This window comes from Phoca vitulina, unplaced genomic scaffold, assembly GCF_004348235.1.
Source record: "Phoca vitulina isolate PV1807 unplaced genomic scaffold, GSC_HSeal_1.0 scaffold26, whole genome shotgun sequence".
In the NCBI taxonomy this organism is placed as follows: Eukaryota; Metazoa; Chordata; class Mammalia; order Carnivora; family Phocidae; genus Phoca; species Phoca vitulina.
Window position 1 is genome coordinate 9,090,954 of NW_022589729.1, and position 17,575 is coordinate 9,108,528.

The following is a 17,575-nucleotide window of genomic DNA, read 5'->3' on the forward strand; positions in this document are numbered from 1 at the left end:
AATGTCTCTCTCCCTCTCCCTCTGCCCCCTCCCCGCTCTCTAAATAAATAAATAAATAAATAAATAAATAAATAAATAGAATCTTAAAAAAAATCTCAAGTATTTGGGAGGTGTTATAAAGGAAGATTTGCAAACCCAAAAGTTACTTAAGCAACCAGCTTCCTTGCACATGTAGAAGTTGACATAGAGTTGCTGTGATTTCACTTAGTAGTTTTATCATTATTAGATTACATTTTAAAAACAACACATTCCTCTACTGACCAAAATTAATGCACCTTTTAACTTTGCCACTAATTTGCTTTATAAGAAAACATTAACTATTGGCTTCCAAAATGTTGTTTCATCTATGGCAAAAATATCTTTTTAAATATTTTTAAATACTTTTAAAGTAATTTTTATTGCGGAGTCCTGGAAAGATTGTGCTGAGGTATGTAGTAAGGAAGCTGAAACCCAGGCAGCTTCAGAAACTAGCCTTATGCCCTACAGGAAACTAGAAAAGCTGTAAAGATTTCAATTTTTAATTTAAAGAATCGTTACTCTTGTTGTGAATTGTCATTTGTATATATTCACGTTTCATTATATGAAAAGTGCAGTATTGTTACTGGGATTTCTTTAAAAAGTAAAAGAACTTGTTAAATATTAAAGAACAAGCTTTATTTTTATGTATTTTCACTGGATTCAATTATTGGGATTGAGAAAATTTGTACAATCAGTCCTTTATTCCTATTTTTGTCACATTATTCAATAGCAACATGTTATTCAAAAACAATATGTTACTTATGCACAACTGTTCACAAACATCTCTTTGGACGTTATTTGAAATACTTAGCCTACTTTTTAACAGTTTTTTTTTTTTCTCAAAGATCTGGTTTCTTCCCCCATTTATTTATTCAGTGAATATTTTAGGATTTATTTACTCCCTTTTTCTTCACCTAACTTGATTTCAAGAGAAATGTTATAATTATGTATTCTCAGTTCATATCTGACCACCTCATTCTCTTAAGTAGGCAACCTATAATTCAAATTTAAAGATGGTACAATATTTGGTGTAATCCTATGCTAAAGACTTTACATGAAAATTCAGAACATGTTAGTAGTTTAATAAGTGTGATTATGTAGACTTAAAGAGCTCATACCATACTCTTTATTTTCCCATTTTCTTTAAGTGTACCTCAGTGTTGAAAAAGAAAATCCATAATAAGGACCAGGGAAACAAAAAATACCAAGTACTATTTTTTGCAGATTTTTTTTCATCTCAGTACTAGGTCCGTACCAAATCGGATTTAACTTTTTAAATTTGTCTCAATTTTGGGCTGAATGTGCATTGGCAGATGAATTGAATTCTCATTTTATTAGAACTAATAATTAAAATAATTCCACCTATTTTTATTTTCATCCTTATTAACTATGAACTTTTACCGAATATTTTTTGTGCCATGAGATCTGGAACATTTTAATACTATCCAGTATTTAAGTTACAACTGGTCTGAAAACTACTCTATCACATGTTGATATTCCTGAATCATGCCCTCAGCAGCAAAAAGTAAGTCATATTATGGAGGGATATGTAGAGAATTATAGAGCTGAGTTCTGTTTTCCCCATCTTAATACTAGGTAAACAGTACTTTTCTTATTTTTTTTTAACCTTATAAATAGCAAGTAAAATACATGTAGAAGCAATGTGAAAACTTTCAAAGGATATGCAAAAATTTTTTATGATGGCTGGGAAATTATTTGAAATCTGTAAGATAATTTGAATAGTGGCTATGCAAGGAATGTTGACAAAAATTTACTGATGCATTTATGTTCTCCCATCTGTAACTTACAAGTTTTTAAAAACAAAGTACACAGATTTACAAAAAATATAATTTAATTTAGAAAGATTTAATCAGTCCTATACATATATACATAATACAGATATATGTGTGTATGTGTGTAAATATATATAAAATTAAATTGGTTGGGCAGACAGGAAAAGTTAGGGAGGATGAGAGGAAGAAAGACTTTATTGTTTCCCCTGAAAAACACATAAATTCTTGGCTGTGTTGATAATCTCCCTTAGGGTGTGCTTAAATGCATGAGTGAACTAAGATCTATGACTATCCCAAACTTTTTTAGGAATCTAAGGATCATACTTTTTTCCATTTCAACATTGGGATGGAAATGTTATTATGACATTGAAGTCTCGCTCCCAGGCTGCTTTGGTGGACCAGGTGCTGTGCTTTCTTAACCTGCCAGGTGATGACTTGGGTTCAACTTCATGGTCTTTCATTTCCTTGGCCAGCAGGGACTGAGTGCTCAGAGGGCCACCAGGAAGCCCCTGTCAGTGGAGGGGATGCTTCATGCTGCCCAATAGCAACCCTGTTGACTGATTAGGGCACTGTGATGACAAGTTCAGGGCATTTCTTTCTATTCTCTTGATGGCAGCAGAGATAAGAGGCTTTGGAAAGTGAGTTTCTGAAATTCATGCCATTAGAAGAAGCCAGTAACCATTTAGTTCATCAGATATACACAGTTGGCTTTCCTCTGTTACCAATGAATCTGTATTTTTACTGATCTTGGCTGCATGATATGTTGGTCCAAGACCTATTGCTGGCTGTCCAGTGTGTGTCATGGCCCTTTTAGAGACTCACTTTTTCACCCTATATAATATGTTATTTGGCGTACGGAAAATTATTCATAATATACTTGCCTATTCTTCAGAACAGTTAATAGAAAAATGATTCTTACCACCTTCTTTCAAATGTATAGGTTTTATTTTTTAAACACTCAAGGCTTTTCAAATTAAATTTCTTTCTCTTTGTTTTCTCTCACAATATCTTTGCTAGACAGTCACACTATCTTGGCCATCTCCCACCTACACTCACCCCGTTCAGCTTTCCATTCTAGCAGCATCTTCTGGTCCTTCGTACTCTATAGTCTACTAACCCAGAGAAAACACTATTACAACCTAATTCCTTCTAAGACTGTTCCAAAAAGCATTCAGCATGATCTTACTCTTTTGCCACTTCAAGGACCTTCTCTTCCATATCATGCAAGAAGTTGGGGGAGAAAAGGTCGAAGCCAACAGAAAAGTGATTCTCTGTCAGCTAATTCCCAAAGGTGATTCATTTGATATAATCTTAGTGAGAATGAAAATGCACCAATTGTATTATAAGAACTAACTTGCAGTTTCCAACAGATTTTACTAGGCAGAAAGATGTCCCTTCAAAAAGTAAAAACATTTAGTAAACATAACAGATGAATTTAAAGAAAGCCTTTGCTGCCATTTACAATAAATAACTGTGGAGATCTGTGCTTAACAAGAGATTCTTGAAGAGGGCTTATGTGGATCAAAACATGTCAGTATTCTTAACTGACAGGTGCCATGCATGGGCATAGGTGATTAAATTTTTACTCTTGTTTGAAATGATTTCTAATGAAAACCCCTTAAATTTGATACATCATTATTATTGTTATACTTGAAACCATGCTAAACAGCATTTTAAAATTAGAATTTCAATATGTAGCCTATGGAATAACTTAAGCAGTTAGGCAATTTAATTTATGCTCATATAATGAGGGCCTACATAAAATAAAAGGATAATTTCTAAATAACTACCAACTTGTAATATGAGCAGTTTAACTGGCCAATTGTCAGAGTTGGCCTCTCTCAGGGAATTACGGACAGTGGGCCCCTGAGTAAAAGAATGTAGACCAATGCTATAAGCTGGCAGCCTGGGGTTTACCAATTAGCTAAAATATTGGGTGATTTTATATAAAGATCCAGATTGCTGGCATCTTTTGAAAGTGGGAACTCTAATAACACCAGATTTGTATTCAGTTATGCCTCTTCCTCCCACGAGGCAATATCACATGGGTGCTGGTAGAGGCTAGTGGTGTATCTGTGAGCCAAGTGCTCTTTCATTCACCGCGGTACATACATACCCCTCGTTTTTTTTTAAACACAGTCCTTTTGCTCTGCATGGTTGTTTGAATTCGCAACTCCTGATATAAATATCCATATAAACTCACACAGCATGAGTTTGGATGGAAAAATTTTGCAAATAAAAAATTCTCACAGAATCGTTTGACTAGCCAAACCTTTATCAGGAAAATAAAGAAACTGAATAATAGCTTATATATTTAGAATTGTGTGTCTATCTTTCTCTGTATGATGTGTTCATATATGTGTGTGCATGTATATCATATGTGTATATACACATACCCACTATAATTTCTGAAAAGTGGGTGGCTATAAAAGTTGAGATGAAACCTTCCCCATTGTGATCTAGTGACTGAACTCTGGTCATATTTAGTCAAATACCTTTTTCTTCTTAAACTCCAGATGATAATTAGTTAAATAATAGAATAGCCCTTAACTACTCATTGGTTGCTTTCAAAATATCCATTATTAGGTCATATTCTCCTCCCCTTAGCATAATGTAGTCTATCTGTTGTAAAATGCACACAAATCCGAAGCTGTTTATGATTTTCCATACTTCATTCTCCACAGTGATGTGCAACAGGCATTGATCTTTTCCTAATGCAGTAATAAGCTAGATGCATTTTTTAAATGTGGGCACTTTATTTGCTTTATTATTGTCAAGAACAAAAGGAAATGCATTTGGCCAAGGTCAGTGTGAGGGGAATGCTAAGACCTGTGCCAGAAAGCCTACTGCTCTTCTGGTTCATTAATGCTCTCCATTTGGCTCCGGTCTTCCCTGATTTAAGATGTGAAGTATGTTGATGTTTCCAACTGCCAAGCAGTTGTCATACTCTGAATCTGTGGGTCAATTCCATCTTTTTAAATACACCATTTCATTCATAGAATCTTAGAACTGGAAGAGAGCTTAACACGTGATCAAACTCATTCATCTGCTTCCAGGCAGGAGGGCAATAAAAACGTCTCGGAAAGAGAATGGTTTTCTTCATTTGTCAAATTTCCCAACTGTGAGGATCTATGGTCTTTCTTGCTCAATATTCAGTTTCTAAATGTAATTCTCATTAGTAAGTGTTCTTCATATCTATCTGAGGTTTTTCCCAACAAACCAGATGCTGTTTTTTTTTTTTTTTTCTCATATTGTCCAGGATGAGTATACAAAAATTAAATTCCGATGTCCTACCTTTCAGCGACTTCTTTTTTCAGGATTCAAGCTATTTTGTTGTCTTTAAAAGTTTTCTATACCTTTCTAAACTTATAATATATTAGTGCATTGAGAAAAACACAAGCAACAAGAACTATTGAGACAATTGACAAGAGATTCCTAACTCTCCATGGGTCCATTCGAGGTTTTTTGTGTTTGTTTTTTTTTAAGAATTTTTTATTTATTCATTTGAGACAGAGAGATACAGAGAGAGACAGAGAGAGTGGGGAGAGGCAGAGGAAGAGGGAGAAGCAGACTCCCCGCTGAGCAGGAAGCCCAACGTGGGTTTCCATCCCAGGACCTGGAGATCATGACCTGAGCCGAAGGCAGATGCCCAACCATCTGAGCCACCCAGGCGCCCTGCTTTCGAGGTTTTGAAGTATCAAAAACAAACAAACCAAAAGATGGGGAAAAAACCCCTAATTATTACATAGCAATAAAGCGTATTATAAATTTATTTACTTATTCATTTTCCTCAGTACTGTTGAATGCCTAATGTGTGGCGGGCATGTGATGTATCCTGCATGTACAATGATGAGCAATATACAATTAAAACATACACCAAAATCACTTTTGATCACTTGAAGCTGTTGCACTAGGAATGTCATTTCTCACCATGCCCTCTGCCCTCAATTTTTTATGGAATTAAGCTGGATACATATAATGAATAAAACATTTTGAAGTTTGAGTTTAGCCCAGGCTGCATTTCAGAAATATAATAAATCTGTCTTGAGTTGTCTTGTGCCTAGAAAAGTGTGTTTGTCTTTTCTTGGCACACTTTGGGATTTAAAGATCCCTCCTAACATGGTGGACCATGTGAGTATGGGGCAGTATACTCCCAACTAACTTGTCACGTAGCATCTCTACACAGGAAGTCCATTGGGAAATTCACCACCTGGCGCAGGCTTCTTCAGCTGGGACCCAGTGTATTTTGCATCTGGAAGTATCATTCATGTTTTCCATTTCTTTCCATACTCTTCACACGTACTAATTTGAGAATAAAAGTACAGGTTATGGCCTACCCCTGTCATAACACTTTAAATGTACAGTTTTCTTGGGGCACCTGGGTGGCTTAGTCAGTTGAGCGTCTGACTCTTGATATCAGCTCAGGTCATGATCTCAAGATCCTGGGATTGAGCCCTGCATTCATTGGGCTTTACACTCCCCAAGTCTGCTTGAGGATTCTCTCCCACTTTCTCTCCCTCTCTCTCTGCCCCTACCCCTGCTTGTGCTCTCTCTCTCTCAAATAAATAAAATAAATGTTTAAAAAATTTTAAAAAATAAACGTACACCTTTCTTTGGCTCTCCGAGTATGCACTTCCCTATTTGTTACTTTCCTTGACAGAACATTTTGATGTGTTTACATTATGCATAACTCTCCCCCAAATCTTCAACATTGTTTATCAATTAAGCATGAGTCTGGAGTAGTTCCTTATTAAAACCTAGATTCTCAGAGTAGTAAACTAAATATGTCATTGAACGTTTGGCTTGAAAACTGGATGTAAACATTTTTTTTCCTTTTTATATGCATATTGTCTCCAGCAAACTGAGCTTATAGTCATCTTGCTGAAACCAGGTAGAACAGAGATGCTGAAAATACTCAAGAGATCAAAAGATGATAAATGAGAATTAATTGGACAAGAAACATTACTTTAACATAGTCTTTTTTTATTTAAGATTTTTTTTAAGTGATCTCTACACCCAGCGTGGAGCTCAAACCCACAACCCTGAGATCAAGAGTTGCACGCTCCATGGACTGAGCCAGCTGGGTGCCCCTGCTACTGATAGTTTTTTAATATTTTTCTTTATTTAATTTTAGTGAATATTATTTATATAAAGGTGCTTTCTTATTATCACTTCCGCTCATGATTCTTCTACCCCAGTTTTTCTCATGAGGTCTTAAATTCCTCAACAATCTAATTTGCCAACTTTGAGGGAGAAAAATTTTAGCTTGAAAATGGGCCCAGCGTGGCCACGTGGTGCTGTGGACGTCTCAGCTCCAAGGGCAACTGGGAACGTACTCCGATTCTTACATGCTTGTCTTCTCTACTTCGGCATTTCTACAAGACTCGTGCTAACTCTCATACTCTCTCTTGTTTTTCCTTTCCTTTTCTCCATTAACTTGCCTCACAAATACTTAACAACCCATTGGCAGGTGAAAGGGGGTTAGTGATGGAATATGGAGTTGATGATAGGGATGGAGGCCAGTGTATTTTCTTTATTTTATATCAGACCCTGAGTCAACCCATTGTAGATTAGCTCTCCGACTCCTTTTTTATGTTCCTTTCTTTCTTCTTTTAGTCCATGTGGGCTGCTGTAACAAAATACTAGAAACTGGGTGGCTTACAAACAATGGAAGTCTACTTCTCACAGTTCTAGAAGCTGAGACGTCCAAGATGGAGAAACTGGCAGATTTACTGTGTGGTGAACTTTCTGGTTCATAGACGACCCTCTTTTCTTTGTCTCTCGTGGACAAAGGGGCGAGGGAGCTCTCTGGGGTCTCTTTTATAAGGGCACAAATCCCATCATGAGGGTTGCACCCTTATGACATCATCTCCTCCCCAACACCTCACCTGCAAATACCATCACACTGGGGATTACATTTCAACATAGGACTTTTGGTGAGATACATTCAGTCCATGCCACTTGTTGACTCCACTCCAGACCTGCAGTGGAGCTGCTAGACTCCACTGTATTCCCCTCCATTGAATGAAATAAAGTGAGCATGGCTTTCATCCCAGCCACTCGAAAACTAGCTTGTTTAATTTCATATTTAATTCATTTTTACAGGGTACTGAATTCTGCATAAATAGGATTTGTGCTTTTGTTTACACAGAGCATCCGCGTGGAGTGCTGTGCACTCTTATTACTATTATTATTGTATTAAAACTATTGCTACCAGTGTCACAAGAAATAAGAAATGAGTGTCTTAGTGTCACAAGAAAATTTCTCACTGGTATGAGATTTGGGCATGTATACATTAATATTACATTAACATTTAATCTATCGAACTGATTTTTTTCCCTACATATTTTATGTGCTAGGTGTAATTCTTTTTTTTACATGACCTGGATGTATGTATATTATGTTTTTTGTACGAGACGTACTTTATTTTGAATCTCAATTGTTGCCAAAATAACATAACCAGAAAAATATTATTAAACATCATATGTCACTTTGGTATCTTATAATTGGCTCTCAGCATCTCTGCTTGAGTCTGGTGGTACATTTATAATACCTTTGGTGAATTATTGACAAATTGGCCAGGACTTAAAGTTTTCTTCTGCTAAAAATATCATGTGCTTCTCTTTTGAGCTTCAAAAGCTTTTTGCTGGGTATCCATCTGATCTCGAGTCACACCTAATGAAACCAAATGACCTCCAGACTCACTGCTACCTTTCCCTGTTACCTATTTTCACTCCCCCCACCCCACCCCCCAGACCTGTATTCTCTTTGAAATCCACATCTGCTTTTTTGGTCATTAGACTCCTCCTCCTGTCTTCCTCTCCATTGAATGAAACAAAGTGACTCTGGCTCTCAACCCAGCAACTTGTAAACCCAGCTTGGTTGATTTCATATTTAATTCATTTTTACAGGGCATTGAATTTTGCATAAATAATATTTGTGCTTCTGTTTACACAGAGCATCCCCATGGGGTGCTGTGCACTGTTATTACTGTTATTATTGTGTTAAACTTATTGCTGCCGGTGTCACATTTAATTGTGAATTAGTAGAATCACTTTTCCTGATATTGATGTGCGACCACATTTCATGTCTTTACCCACTAACTCATAACTTTATTCATATGAGAAGGCAATTTCAAAAAGGATAAAGGGGAGAGTCACTGGTATTAAAGAGTAACAAGACAAAATAGATAGGCATAAGTCACAGCGATATCTCTTTCAATAGTTTATGAAATTTTTAACAGGCAAAAAGCAGGAAAGGGAAAATTTTCTTTTTGTCTTTAAAGGTTGTCTCTATGTTTAGCAAGTGCAGGCCAAGCATGCTCTCCCTCCCTCTCTCCCTCCCTCTCTCTCTCTCTGACATGAAGTAAAGTAAGAAATAGTGCCTTTTGAATAGGAGATTTCCTTTAATTACATCGGGGAAGTGATAATGGTAGGTATTGCATGTTTAATGTAATGTTCTGGATGCCCCTTTTTCTTTTTCTGTTTTTTTTTTTTTTTTTTTTTTTCCCTTCACAACCACCTCATCTTGAGCAGAAATAAAAGGTTCAAGGCTTGTCAGCATCGGTTTATAGATAGCTGTTTAAAAATAATGAGATATTGGGTATTGTAAGGCTCAGGGCCGTGTCGCCAGACTCATTTATTTCCATTCACCTTTTGTCAGAATTGCAGACAGAAGACATTCAATTAAAACTTGTCACCTGTTGCAGATGACCTAATTTGTACCTGTATGTGTCATAGATTAGGGCTGCATGCTTCAGATGAAGCAGCTTTACCCCTGATGGAACAACATTTACCCTGCAAAATATTTTGTCTATGGCTATTTCAAATTTCTATCATTTTGATTTCAGCTCCAACCCAGATTATAAATTTAGCACATACCTCTGAACCAGGCAAGAAGAGTGAATCACGTGAACTCTGCAAAAATGGAGGAAGAAGTCCTATGCGCAGAAATCTACAGATGTATTTTGGATGCACCTTGAATCTGAAACAGAGGGAAGCCTTTGTAATTGCCTATGCAAGCCCCACATGTTTAATAGTCCAGATAGCTATCAGGAGACCAAAACGAAAGACTTCCCCTTGCTAATTGTTAATTCATCTGTAGAGCAAGGAAGCTTTAATGTGAGTCATGGCTTTTATCTCTTTTAGTGACTAAGGACTCAGTTAAAAAAAAAAAAAAAAAGAGCCCACCTAATGGATATGCATTTTTTCTCCCTGTGTGATTTTCTCCTTTTATTTCAGCAGAACTCAGAGCGTTTCCACACGCAGCCAGGCCATTTCCAAAGTTCCTGAATTGTTGCCATGATATTCCGGCGGAAGTAAATGTAAGCCTCAGCCAGACCAGGGGTGTCTGGTCGAAAAGCCGCTGCTGTCTGGGCCTCCCTCATGAGCTGAAAATGCAGCCAGAAGGTTGCTCTGCATCCATGGCCCAGGCAAAACAGGCTTGTCTCATTTGCAATAGCAGAAGGAGGAAGGAAATGAATGTCTTTGGGCCCCTGCCTCGGTGGAAAAGCAGAGACACGGAATCTTTTTATTATTTTCGGTTTGTCCACAGTCTCACAGCTGTAAACTTGTTCAAGTCCTGTCCCCCCCTTTACGGAGTGATGCACAATCACTAGCCCTTCCGTTGAGTAAGAGCATTCATTCCTCCCCCGGCTCACCCAGCATTCTGCCTTCCTACCTAGGCAGAGGGACCCCGCATCGTGCCGAAAGTATTGTTTACCGTGATGATCGGGTTGTATCTGCCTGCAGTTCTAGCTTTTGGAGTAAATACCAAATGCTCTTTTCCAAAAATAGAATTTGATGGCAGGGAAGCAGTATAAACATAGCGCTTAAGAATGTGGGCTCTGCAGCCGTTCTCCCAGCTCCCACCCCTGTCTCTGCTTCTTGCGCGCTTGTTCCGGCTTTCTCATTTTGTAAACCAGGATAATCATAGCACCCCCCCATAGGATTGCTATAAGGCTTAAATGTGTTCATATATGTAAAACAATTAACCCGTTGCCTAGACTATAATAAGCTCTTGACAGCCAATGACTGCTAGTACCTGGCTGATATTTTGGTGTATTCCAAGACACTTCATGCGGAGATTGATTCATTCAATTAATAATGAAGACATGGCTTGGGAGGAAAATGTAGGTATGAGGAATAAAGACTGCTGAATCAGGAAGTGAGGGTAACAGTATCTCTGTCTATTTTGGGAGGGGCCATGGTAGTTGAAGATAGCTGGGGGTTGGTACGTTTTATTTTCTCACACAATCCTCAACAATTTAATATGATTAGTTTCTCGCTGGAGTATATGTGTAAATATACAAATAACTTTCACTCATCCCTGTAAGAGCAGCCTATAAATATGCACAAGTACTCTCGGTTAAACTGGTATGCTCTTTTAGGACATTGTCCCGAAGGAGAACCCCATCAGAGGCTGCCACTAAAATGACCCACTGCTGTCTGATACTGCTAATCTGCCTTAGCTTCTTTTCCTACAGCTCCTCAAAGGGATTTTCTCTATCCTCTGTTGATGGTGGTTCCCTCACAGGAATCTCAGGAGAATTCAAGGGCGCTGCTAGGTACCTCTCTTCCCCAAGGGAAGGAGCGTGGTTTCCTTCTGCAGCAAAGGCAACTGGTATCAAGAAGACCTAGAGTGGAGGGGAAGGTTCCCACCCTCTTTACCTTCTTGTTTCAGAAGGCTTGCTTTTCCAGGCTGATCTCAAAAACTCAATTACAAGACGTGTGTGGTAACATGTATTTAACACAACGATTTACTTAGCATTCATTAAATTAATCTTTAAAAAACTTCACTGTCTCTTAAAAAATATCACTTTAACGTGACTATCTGCATCTTTCTTAAGTATTCCAGGGGTCTGCGTAATTAATAATTTGAGCAAACCTTTGCTTGGGAACAACATTGTAAAAGCCTGGTCTTTAATTTAGAAAAGTAGGCTAGGGTATCCTTGTATAATTCTCTGAAGGGGAGATCTTTTATTACCCTATGAAATGCCTCTGACTTTGTGCTATTAAAAATGTGAAAAATATGTTTGACTTTGGACTGTATAAAATTGGAAAATTTGCATTTGGGCATAAAATGTAGACTTAAAATGAGCTGACCTAAGAAGACCTGCCTCTGAACTGTTTTACTTCTCTTGGCGTTTATTTGCCTCATGGCGTATTTTTTTCCTCCTTGCCCTATTCTTGCTTTCTCAATTTTGTAAATTCTGACAATGTAGAAGATTTGTAATTCCCTTGTGGCAAGGTAGGCACATGCAGTATGTGAAAGAAGAAGTGACGTGAAACATTCTACTTGGTAGGTAATGCCAACTCTTAAAATCTTTTATTTAAAAAAAAAAGATAATAGGGGTCTCCACATGAATAGAAAATCCAATTGCCTTAATTAACTTCAAATCCTGTCACACATTGAACATTGTGGGTATCTTATTTCCTGGGAGAAATCTTACTTTTCAACTTTTTCAAAACTGGTTACGAGTGAAGTCCAGACAGAAATGGTTTGTATTTCGACGGACTGAGGAAGGAAAGAGGCTTCGTCACTGTGGATTCGATTGATGTCTCTTAAGGGCAAATCTGGATTTCCTAGGTCCTGATTATAAATACTGTTGTTTATCTTTGTGTCTGCTAAACTATTTGGAGACTTTTAAATGCATTAGGTGAATTGGATAATTATCAGGTCTCTGCTTAAGTTTGTACTGTGTGCTTATAGGTAAGCACACATGAGGGGATAGCATCCTCATTTTTGGTAGAATTTGGATTCGATTCTGTATCTATTCTAAAATAATATCTAAAATGACATTATTAATGACAGGGATGAGCAGTACATAGAATGGGATACCAAGTAATTCTATAAATCATTTAGACATCAAATGAGTATCATTATTTGGCTTGTACCCTTTGAATTATCTTACCACTCCATCATACCTCAATCTGTTTCCCTCAGAACTGAGGCAAGGTAGACCATTATATTCCATGGGGATAGATTTTTAATAAATGATCATGATGCAAAATATGTATCAGTGAAGTAATATAGCAATATTTCAACAAAACAGACATAATAACTTCCTTATTTTCCTTGGCATTTTAAGGTTTATGACATATTTTAATAATGCATGTGTATCATATCCAAACATATTAATATATTATGTAAATATAATATTGGATCATTACAGCAAAACATCCAGAAGGATATTGTCTTTATATCCATCTTATATTTGGAAAAAAGGAACTCATCAAAGTTTACAGAGCCAGTTAATTAAAGAGCCAGAAAAAAAACTCAACCATTCTGCCTTGGAAACTATGCTTTATTTTTTTAAAACATATTCTTCACCTAATATTTAGGAGTAAATTATTATGCTATTATAGTTGGAAACATTAAAAGGGGGATCTTTAATCTTTTCACAAAATCATTATAACAGACTGTGGATCTGGCTAACAAGTTTATATAAATTGATGATACATATTGCATTTTGATAGATGCAAGGCAAACAATTTTAGACTAGATAACCCAAGAAATTTTCTATAAAATAGGAGTACTTACAATTACATTAAAATATTCTTATCTGGTGGCTTTTAATATCTTTTTTTTTTCCCTCTGAATGCTCTTCATTTTTTTATAGATAGGTATTTCTTTTTTACTCAACGTATCCTTTGCATTTATTCCTACCAGTGAGAAATTGCGGTTTAAACCTGTGTGTTGTCAAGTGCAATAGAGGTAGAATCTTCAGTTACAGTGTTTGATTTACAGTATTTTAAACATTTTGATTAAATATTTCTGTTCTTTGTATTCTGTGTTTCATCTCTATGAAATCAACATCCTAATACGATGAAGTGTAGTATCCCAGTTACACAGTTTGTTTGCCATCTAGTTTTGTACACTAGAAATTAGATGAACAAGGGAACAGAGCTCTACTGTAGGCAGAAAGTGCTTTAAAAGCAGCAGTAAGGAAATACAGCTTCTTCGTGACTCACAAGCGCTACTATTTTCAGTAAATATTTAGGCACTATACTAATGTCTTTGTTTTGTGAAATTTGCTGTCAAAACCTACTTAATTGCTCTTGAAGTCATCTCCTGATTTCATTTAAATGCTGCTCGGACGTTTCAGTATGACATTTCAGGCTTTATCTAGAACCAAGTGTGTATTTCCGTGTTTCACTGAAAGATAATCAACTCTTAAAGTTGTATTATTAAGATAATACGAAAAATTGTGTTTTACTTTATCTCGTGATAGAATAGTAATCCTTAACATTCGAGTATCTATATTCACTTCAGGGTTCACACAGAACTGTGTCAGCGTTTCCCAAACTGTGTCGCATAACTCAGAGAACCCACAATTCACATGTTCCATGTGATATTCATAAATATTCCCAAGACCGGATCTTTGGTACAATTGGTTTGCAAAACATTGCATGGGCTGTATGTCCTTCTGAGAGTCTTACAGAGGTCATTTGCATTTTAAAGGCTCTGAGAGGCCTTTCAGTAAAATAATCATACTGATGGTGCTGTGGAACCAAATCTATCTTCTAAACATTTTGGGAAACGCCACGTACAGCAAACTACTCGGTTGAATTTAGTAAGGGATAATATTATACTGTTTTATCAATTAAGATAATATCACAGAATTAGTCTCTGCCTTGCTCTTACTCCCAAGTAACCTCTGTATTAGATAAAGTGTTACATGGTCCTGTCCTAAACTTCACCATGACAGACTGGTAACCAAGTTATTAACAAGCTCTTCTCACCACTCCCCCCTATACATGAAACATTTATTTTTAATTCCTTTCTTTCCCTTTTACCTCTTTCCTCAATCTTTTAAATCCCATGCCAGCAAAAACTGCTGCATCTTGACCCAACCCATCACTCTTTGGGAAGTTTTAGTAACTGCCTGTCTACCTCCTTTTCTGGCTTCACCCTTAGGTCCGCCTCACGAACATAGCCCTCTTGCAACATCCTAGCCTTCTGAATTCTTTCAGGAAGCTCCTCTTTCTGTCCCATGTCTAGTCCAAACTTACTCCCAGTTTTCTCTCATTTGGAAGAAAAAACAAATGTGCGCCAAAATGTAAATAACATTCTCCTCTGAGACATGTTGACATTATAATAGGGAACAGTCCTTACATCTCCTCTTGCAGAATGTAATTCCGGCTTTCCACAGCATGAAGGTGTCTTCAGTTCACTTAAATTCCACGGGTCCATAGTGAACCCTCTGGTAGACTAGGGAGGGTTGGATCACTCTTACGCGGTCAGCTTTCATGGGTGACTGGTAAAGAGGATACCAGATTGCCATTGTCTTTAATTTGAGAAACTAGGCTAGTACCAAGTAACAGTTTCTTTGTATTAACTCCCATGGAAATGTGCCTTTCCTTTGGTATATAAATGTGATTTTGATGGCCTTGCATGAAATGTGTTTCAGGTTTGTCATGCTCTCCCAGATTTGGTGTCCAACCACTGGCCATTTTGGTTTAGCCACCACTTTTTTAAACATTCCTCCAATACCTCTGGACCATTCTGTGTTCTGCAGTCTGTCTCCACAGCACCCATGGGTGATACTCTATGTATTTGACTGGTCTCAAAGATGGATACGTCAGCAGTAAGCCAGTGCCTGTCTTTGCCCACAGGGGTGCGTCTTGACAGAGTACGTGGAGGTCGGCAGAAGTACAAGCGCAGAATAGATGCGGAGAACAGCCCCTACCTGAACCCTCAGCTGGTTCAGCCAGCCAAAAAGCCATGTAAGTACAGCAGACGTGTCTGGCTTTCCAGCACACAGAATCCTCCCAGTTGGCTCTATGTGTATCAGTTTTGGCATGCCCATCCCTACCGACTCCAAGGAGACTTGTCTTTGTTGGGGGGCTGTGGCTCTGTTCCCAAGGATTGCCTTTGAGGAGCAACAGCTACTCCGCTAGTTATCTTCTCCTTTTTTTTTCCTATGATTTTCTCTCCCCTGCCCTTTTTTCACCTAGTCATTTTGTAGAAGCGTAAGCATATTAAGGCATAGCTTATATAGTGCGAATTTTACATTTACTGGTTATCTTTATTTCCAGAGGTACATAAAATGGATCATACTGTAATCATTAGTTCATTGGAGCTGTTAGTTTCAGATTTCACAAGAAAGTGATTTTTGTAGTTTTCACTAACTAAATGAGTATGACTGCTCAACCTCCCAATGAAAATACATTAGGAGCCTCATTAATTTGGCGCTGTAGAAGGTTAACACACTACCTAGCAATAGATTAAAACAAGAATAGGCCCTCCTGATAACAAGCATAGGTTGATGGTTCTATCTCAGATGCCCTTGTGGGCATTATGAATTGCTTTTAAAGAGTCCATGGTTTTATAATGCCAGATTGCAATTTGAAAGGATGATGGGTACATTGCTAAAACGCAAGCCCCATTCTCTTTGTCATTAACTAGAAGGAGCTGGGATGTAGATTGAGGCAATAACTGCATCCCATTTTCTGAAAAATCAGTTCATAGTTCTAATGCAACAGAACTAGCCTTTTAGGATATTTATGCATAGAGTTCGTACGAGACACTGAGAAGTGCTTGATGGAAACAGTCCCCACATTTAGCTGTCGCGGTCTCAAGAAGATACAACCAGCACTTATCAGAGGAGGCTGCATCCATAGTGGTTGTAGAAGAGACACGGGCAATGTTTGATCTGCTTTCAAGGGAAGAGAAAGTGTCAGCTTCTCATTCCGACTCTCCAGGAGGGGTCGCTGCTGGGCATCACACACGTGAGCATATGGGGATCTGTTAAATAAATAAAACAGACCCTGAACTGTAAATGAAAGGACATTTTAGCTATGTCAAAGGAAAAACAACCAGTTTTACATAAAATTAAAGCTTAAGTGAACATATGGCATAGTTTCCTTTCGCCTTTCCAAAAAACATTATGTTGATTATACCTTCAATTGTCCAATCTGGCATCTCCTCCTTAGCCTGCATAAGCTGTTTGGCATTCTGCAAATACAATCTAGGACTGCATTAAGCAGATTTTGCACATTACAGTAAAAAACTTTCTGATAATACAATAAAACGCAATAAACACTAATGCTTAATTTCATTAGAGGTTAGTTTTCCTAGACTTAGACTTAGTATTATACAGACTGCCCATTTCTCATTCATTTTACATGAGCATTGACTGAAACCATTGATAATTTCCTCGACTGGGAGAAAAATGAGCTCTAGGCCATTTTGCAAGTCCACATGATGGAGGAACATCTATGGTTTTCGGTGTAAACCTGAGAAATTGGGAAGTGGCTCGTCAAGTACCTTTAAGAAGATTATAGCAATTTCAGCGAGCTCCATTTGTCTGAGATAAAGAGGACTCCTAATAAATCATTACTCATTATCTCAAGGCCTCTGTGTTAATTTTCCTTAGTCCATCCAATTAGTGTGTTTTTGTAACAAACATTTATAAAACTTAATTTTCAGATCCTGTCAGATAAGTGTCAAGAGGCTGTGCATGGGCTTTGCTGAGAAAGTGGCTGAGGGAGATTTCTGGACCCTGACCGATTGTTTGTGTACTACAGAAGCCCAAGAATGGAAATTGGGTTCTATTGATTCTAATTAGGGAAACATTAAATAAGATTTACCTAGAAACAGTGCTGCTGGCTATTCCATTTTCTGAATGATGGGAATTTCTTAGCTTCAACCAGATTTCTCCGACCCTTCCGGTCAAGTATCCATTGACTTGGGTCAAGCAGGTAACCATCTTCCCAGGATGAAAAGAACCAGAATCAGGCTTTCCTTTGGGCACATTTTTG

General features: G+C 37.6%; 1 protein-coding gene across 13 annotated transcripts in view; it reads left to right on the forward strand.

The window, feature by feature from the left end:
* Positions 1-17,575, forward strand: part of ESRRG (estrogen related receptor gamma) — a 563,748-nt gene that overhangs the window by 487,572 nt on the left and 58,601 nt on the right. For all 13 annotated transcript variants that reach the window (XM_032422150.1, XM_032422157.1, XM_032422153.1 and 10 more), the window contains one exon: positions 15,428-15,538. In XM_032422150.1, coding sequence (XP_032278041.1) covers positions 15,428-15,538 — 111 coding nt within the window. The remainder of the gene's footprint in view (positions 1-15,427; positions 15,539-17,575) is intronic.